At 41.1% G+C, this 6,945-nt stretch overlaps 1 protein-coding gene across 5 annotated transcripts in view; it reads right to left on the bottom strand.

The window, feature by feature from the left end:
* The window catches only part of dis3l2 (DIS3 like 3'-5' exoribonuclease 2), a 73,507-nt gene that overhangs the window by 65,136 nt on the left and 1,426 nt on the right, over window positions 1-6,945 (bottom strand). The window contains exons 2-5 of one of the 5 annotated variants that reach the window (XM_077614381.1): window positions 2,007-2,086; window positions 1,661-1,737; window positions 400-1,163; window positions 208-314 (exon numbers count right to left, since the gene is read on the bottom strand). In XM_077614381.1, coding sequence (XP_077470507.1) covers window positions 208-314; window positions 400-1,156 — 864 coding nt within the window. In that variant the 5' untranslated portion in view covers window positions 1,157-1,163; window positions 1,661-1,737; window positions 2,007-2,086. Of the gene's footprint in view, window positions 1-207; window positions 315-399; window positions 1,164-1,660; window positions 1,738-2,006; window positions 2,087-6,328; window positions 6,558-6,945 lie in introns of those variants that run through there. The other 4 variants (XM_077614382.1, XM_077614379.1, XM_077614383.1 and 1 more) reach the window with 4 other exon arrangements.

Below are 6,945 nucleotides of genomic sequence, written 5' to 3'. Positions count from 1 at the left end.
TGATTTGGAATCTATTAATAAAGTTTGAATGACCTATCTGACTGCTTTGTTGCAGATGCCTTTAGCGCTACACCGTCTAATGGATGCATATTAGCGTAACTCCAGCCTCTACTGTCGCACCTTATAATGCGGTGCGCCTTATGTATATAAAAAGTTTTAAAATGTCATTCATTGAAGGTGCGCCTCATAGTGTATAAAATACGGTACCTGAACAAGTTCTCCTCTCTTAAGGCCATGAGAAACGTCTTCAACGGTCATGTAGGGTTCAAAAACATGTTTTCTTGACCCGCTAACTCCTTTGCTCTTATTCTTGTCTGCAAATAGTAAAAACAACCAAAATTAAAATAATTAATACATCTATCAGGAGAGTCACAATATCAGAATTTACTTTTAATCTACCTGTGAGCTTTAGTGGCGTCTTTAAATCATAAGGGGACTTGTAAATTTGACCATCACCTGAAATTGTTGGAACTGCATCTCTTGGCATCCGCTCGTCCAGCTGTTTGGGCAGACTCATTTTGTTTGTCTTCTTTATGTCCTCTTTTTCTGGTTTATGGGTTTGAACATTTTCAACAAACTGGCTGCCATCCTTTGAGGAGATTTCCTTGCTTGAGTCTTTAGTATTTTTCTTCCGTTGTTGCTGGTGTTTCTGAGAATCCCTTAAGTCTAAAGAATTTAGTTCCTCTCCTGACTCAATGTCCCCATCTTGGCTAGTGGCAGTATCCCTTCTCTGTGAATTTCTATCCTTTTCAGACACACCTGGCTTACACTCACTGTCATTCTGTGTATTTTGAATCCCTAATTTCACCATATACAATGACAGGGAGCTCTCATCGCCTTTGTCTTTTAACGACGAAGAGGAAAAGTCACCAGAATCAGAGGGATGATTTGGGATTAAGTCCCCTTTTCCTTGGTTAATGGTCAGCTTGTCACTGTTAGCTTTCACCAATGTGGCAAGACCAATATCATTCTTTGGAAGAGACAAGTTCCTGCCATACTGCTCAAGATACTTGGTGAATGTGCTGCCACAGTGCTGGCTCAGAAGCCTAGCATAGGCATCTTTGTGACCAGGAGCTTTTGAGCCAATTTGGATGCTTTTTGCCTCTTGTTTTGAGATAGGTCTCTTGGGTTGCCGAGAAGATTCCATTAGGGGCATAAACAATCTGAGGATGGCAAAGAAATGTACATAATTAAAATGGGTTCCATTTACTTGAGTAACTGTTTGAGAAAAATGTATTTCTAAAAGTAGTTTTACCCTGCCATTTTTACTTTTATTTGAGTAGATATGTGAGGAAAAACTACTACAGTATATCGCGATTAATGTAGACCAGAAATAGCCGCTATAAACGAAAAACCACGAAGTAGGATCACCCCCATTATAACTACCACAATACAAAAATGCGCACCTATACAGAAAATCAAGCACACAAGTACAATAATCAAAAAGTGTATATTTATTAAATATTACAGCTATAACCGTGTCAAGGTGAAGGAAAGTAACATGTAACAGGCAGGAGTAAAGGAAGTAATTTAAGAATTGCAGGATCAATAGTTGATTTAAAAAAACAGTTCCTTTACAAGGGTTAGAGACTGTCATGTATTAATATCTAAATATAATGTATGTATTTAAATATCTAACTACTTTAAATACTGTACTCACAGTGAAAATAATTCTGCTTTGCTCCCAAAAAAAAATACAGGTAAATGGGAGTTTTCACCCAATCAGGGGTCGGGAACCTTTTTGAAAGAGAGAGAAAAAAACATTCCTTTTTTTCAAATGTTGTTCCTTGAGAGCCATACTCACAATTTAAAAGTCAAAATACATCAAAATGCGCTTTTTTTTTAGTCATTTCATGCAGAAGACTAATGGGAAAAAATCAATGCCACAGTTCCTATTGGTCCGTTCGGGACTCGGCTCTCTCACCACCGGTTTCCATATTTTACCTCAGAGCCATATGCACCCATCAAAAGAGCCATCTTTGGCTCCCGAGCCATAGGTTCCCTACCCTTGGTCCAAGTCCTTTGTCTTCTTGGGGCCATGGGTCCATTGTCCACGATATTCACGAGATTACTGTACTCGCCGAATCTGTCAAAACATAGGCTTTGTTCTTGTTTTTTAAACCATGAGGACAGCTGAACTTGTTGATTAAAGCTGGCTTCATCATGAAGCCAGGCAGCAGCATTCCCACACATACTGATGATGACCCGCACGTTCAGTTAGTCTTTGAATAAAAATGTCAGCGAAGGCATCCGCTTTAAAATAAACATGCTGCTGCCTGTTCCGGCTGGGACCGGGTCACGGAGCAGACCTCACTCGCCACCGGCATGCACCACCACACCGACCGCCAATAAATCAAACTTCCAATTTGGTTCTCCGCTCCGCCCCGACCAACCGTCAATTAGCCATCCAAGAAGCTCTATTTTCGGATAAGTGCAACGACGTCAGCCCACTGCCCGGACTTAAATTGAATCTCAACTTCCAGGTTGCTCCGCCTCGACGTCCCGCCATGCTCGCCGGCCAAAGTGCTCTGCTTTCGGACAAGGCCGATTCATTTCGCCGTAATGTTGCACGGGGCTCTCATTTCAAAAAAAAAAAACATGCCCCTTCGCTTGTGCTCTCTGTCGTCCAATTCGCCGAGCAAGTTTTATTTTCAAATAAGCGCCACGGCGTAAGGTCACACGGGGCATGCATTTCTGATAAAAATCCACCTTCACGCGGGTTCCCGGCCACCCAGAAAGCTCTATTTTAAGATAAAAATGATAGCTGCCTGCTATTTTATTCCAGTTGAGTAACTTGGACATTCTTCTTCTGTCTTCTGCCATTTTCCTAGTGGCAAGTGCAAGGCAGGAAGAGTGGCTTCTGCTTGTGAGTTTCAGCGTGGATTTTCACATTTTTACGAACGTTCTTTTCCCAGAAAAAAATATGTGATGTAGTGAATCCGCGCAAGTGTAAGCTGCAATATTCGAGGGATTACTGTATTGTTACACCTTACTTTGAGCTATACAAGAGTTCTAACATTTTGCTCTTTTACTACATATCATATTTTACTTTATTTGCCATAGCTGCCCACAGTATCTCCACCAGTTCCACCAATGAGACGTCGCAACAATAATCACGACCTCTTTATACTGATCAGAAATAACAACATATGTCCACACACAAGCTTCTAGTGCAAGGTCCTATGAGCACAGTAAAGCACCGTAAAAAGTACATTCACATACAGTGCCGCCATCAACATTACTGAAAACTGCAGATTTCAACCTAGTCCGTATTTAGGAGCGACAAACAATGGACAACTGGAGATGATGTTTAAATTTCATGGTAGGACATGTGTTTTCTCCACTAAAGGGCACTCATGCTCTTTGGACTCCTGCTGTTCCATGTCTGTACTCGGCTATTTTAGTAGGAATTCAATGTTTTTTTGTGTTTTGTTCAGACTAATGTGTCCATGTAATAGGTAATATTCATTCATCAACCGTACCTCGCAAGGGTTGCGGGAGCCTATCGCGGGTGACTTTGGGGGAAAGGAAGACTACACCTTAAACTGTATATGCCCCACCATGAATTTCAGATGACGGTGTGTCTTTAGAATTTGTCAATGAAAAAAGCGTGCTGCAGCTCAAAAGAAGGTTGGAAAACACTGCAATAGAGCACCTAGACTTCCATCATTGATGTGCAACATCGGTCTGGAACTAGCGTTTGTCTCGCAACAGCGCCCCCATTCTCTTTGGTGGTCTGGTGGTGTAGTTACAGTATAACAATTTTTGGAATGTTTATCATAAGTTTTTTATCATTATCGTTGACAAAACTTATTTCACAATAATTATGGTTATCGTTTTGTCACCCAGCTCTAGGTGCACGTGATAAAGTACCAGGTGAGCGTACCGTAATACTTCGCCATTTTGCGCTTTAACTTTCGCGGGTTCACTACATCGCAGATTTTTTTCTGGGAAAATGTACTTTTATTTTTCACATAAAAAATGTGAAAATCCACACTGAAACTTGCAAGCAGAAGCAACTCTTGTATTCTCCTTGCTATTAGGACTCAGCACTGAGGATTTTTTAAAAATAGATTATTTTTTTTTAAAGTTCATTAAAATTTGAAAATCCACGCTGAAACCTGTAACCAGATGCCACTCTTGCTCTTGCAACTAGGACTCAGCACTGAAGAACATTTTTTATGTTTTTTTTTCTTTTAAGTTCAGAAAAATGTGAAAATCCACACTGAAACTCGTAGCCAGAAGCGACTCTTGCTACTAGGACGCAGAGACTGAAGAAAAAAAGATTTGATTATCGCGGCCATGTCTGGTCCACATTAACCGCGATAATCGAGGTATTACTGTACAGTGCTGCCTCGAGATACGAGCTTAATGGGTTCTGGGACGGAGCTTGTATGTCGATTTTCTCGTAACTCAAAGGAATGTTTCCCATAGAAATGAACTAAAAATAAATTAATTCGTTCCAACCCTCTGAAAAAACACCAAAAACTGGATATTGGATTGGAAAAACATTTTTATTTGTTCTAATTCGCCATGTATTAACAAAGTATTAAATAACTAGTGGTTTAATACTACTAAAATGTGGTTAATATTATTACAATTAGACAGATTTCGCGGAGCGGAGAGAGACGGACAGAGAGGGGGGCCCAGGGGGGACATTTTGCACGGCAACGCTCTCGTAACATAACCTAAACAAATTTAAATGAACTTGTATTACGATGCAGACACACTCAAAAGTAAGATTAATCTAACCTTACACTAAACTTAATTCTAATTTTGTTTTAAATTTTGACACCTTTCTTCTCCCGGCGGGATTGGCTCTATTTGCCCCGCCTTTCAGAAGCAACCTATCAAGGGTTTATTTTGTCTTCCCTTCAAAATATTCCCAAAATAATGCACATAAATGCCCTCACAATAGGATAACGCATGACCACTTGCCAACGAGAAGTAGTATATACGCCATTCACACACTGACTAACGGGGAAAAAATGCAACGCTCCGCCCAGTGCTCGCAGAGACATTACACGAGGGAGTTGCGACCAGAGAGACATTACATGAGGGAGTTGCGGGGAGAGAGACAGTGCCCATGATGTTCTTATGAGCAGCCTCTCGCATCCGCTGTCTGCTCATATATCAAAATTTATCTCGTATCTCAAGATAAATATTTGCTCAACATTTTACTCGTATCTCAAATTGCTCATATGTCGGGGCACTCGTATGTCGAGGTACCACTGTATATCTAAGCTCCATAACACAAGGACACACACTACTTCTGTAAGCGTAGTGAGGTTGGTAAAGAATGCAGAACACTGTGTAATAATTCATCATCACTTAAAATTAGCCATCAACTTTATTCAAACAAAAGTGATTCTGATTCTATTTCTGTTTTTGTCAGTGTAAGTAAACGCTACATACAAACTGCACTTAGAGCAGAGTTCGGGAACCTTTTTGACAGAGAGCCATAAACAATTCCTATTTTCAAATTTTATTCCTTGAGAGACATACTCAGAATTTTAGAGTAAAAATGTGAACATGAGATGTGATTTTTTTGGGGTCATTTTACCACTTTTAAAGTACTAAATGAATTCTTTCAGCAACACTGTTAAGCAGTTGCTAATCAATAAAAATATGCATGCAGAAAAGTCTAATGAAAAAAAAAAAGATTGAAGTTAGAGGTAGTGTCAGCGCCATAGTGCCGACGTGACGCTCCTATTGGTGCATTCGGGACTCGGCTCTTTCACCAACGGTTTAAATACCGTATTTTCACACCTATAAAATGCACCGGGTGATAGGGCGCAGTCTCATTTGCGGGTATATTTTGATTTTTGTCAATACATAAGGCGCTAGCATGACACTAGGCTAGCGTACCTATGTTATGCTAGCCGCTAGCGTACCCATGTTATGCTATCCACTAGTGTACCTATGTTATGCTATCCACTAGCGTACCTATGTTATGCTAGCCGCAGGCATATGTTACGCTAGCCGCAGGCGTTTGTTATGATATCCGCTAGCTTATGTCATGCTAGCTGCTAGTGTGTTTTTTTAAAGACAGCACGAGCAAAACTAAGTTTGGTAATGCTTTATTGAGGTCAAAGGTACACTCTGATATAAAGAGTTAGGCGTTTAACATGATAGGCTCCACTGTCAGTCAGAATGGTGTATTCAGGGAACTTGAGTCCAGCTTTGGCGAAAGCTCAAACAGTGCTGGCCGACACTTGAGCCCAATCATCCACAAACCATTGTAACACGCGACATGCATCACTCCCAAGCCTTTGATTCTCCTCGCTGTCATATCGGCATCGACAATTAATTCCAAATTGTCACTCACATGACTCGTGTGATGCTGCCTGCCCAAACTGCGATGTTGGCCATCCGTTAGCAATCTGTTAGCAATCCGTTAGCAAAGCTGTTAAATTGTGTTTGATCCGTGGCTTCAGTCCATTTTCCAAGCGTTCACACCCGCATTGTGTTGTCATTCACGCCAGGCATTTCCTCTGTATAGCTCTGATATGCTGTTTCTTTAAGTATTGAGTGTTTTTGAGGGTTAAAAGCGCTGCAAGCACACGGAAGTCAAATGCCTTGCCACTCCCCTGGGATGTTTTGAATGGATTTACCGCAATGCTTGGAATGTGCAGGGAGGCTATTTTTAGGGTGAACGTCCGCTGGGTTGATCGTAATAACTAGCGTGCCGGCAAGAAATAAAACCAGTCACTCAATGGGTCAGGGCCATACAAAAATTGAGTTTAGTGCACAGACAAAACACACGTGGGCGCATTGATCATTTGAGAGAAAATTTTAGACTTGTAAGTGCGCCCTATAGGTGTGAAAATACGATACATATTTTACCTCACAGGTTAGCGAAGAGCCACATGCACCCATCAGAAGAGCCACATATGGCTCCCGAGCCATAGGTTCCATACCCCTGCCTTAGAGGAACCAAGCTGT

Source organism: Stigmatopora argus, chromosome 12 (genome assembly GCF_051989625.1).
Source record: "Stigmatopora argus isolate UIUO_Sarg chromosome 12, RoL_Sarg_1.0, whole genome shotgun sequence".
Lineage (NCBI taxonomy): Eukaryota > Metazoa > Chordata > Actinopteri > Syngnathiformes > Syngnathidae > Stigmatopora > Stigmatopora argus.
Note: the sequence above shows the minus strand (reverse complement) of the source record. Positions and strands in the feature narration are given on the sequence as shown.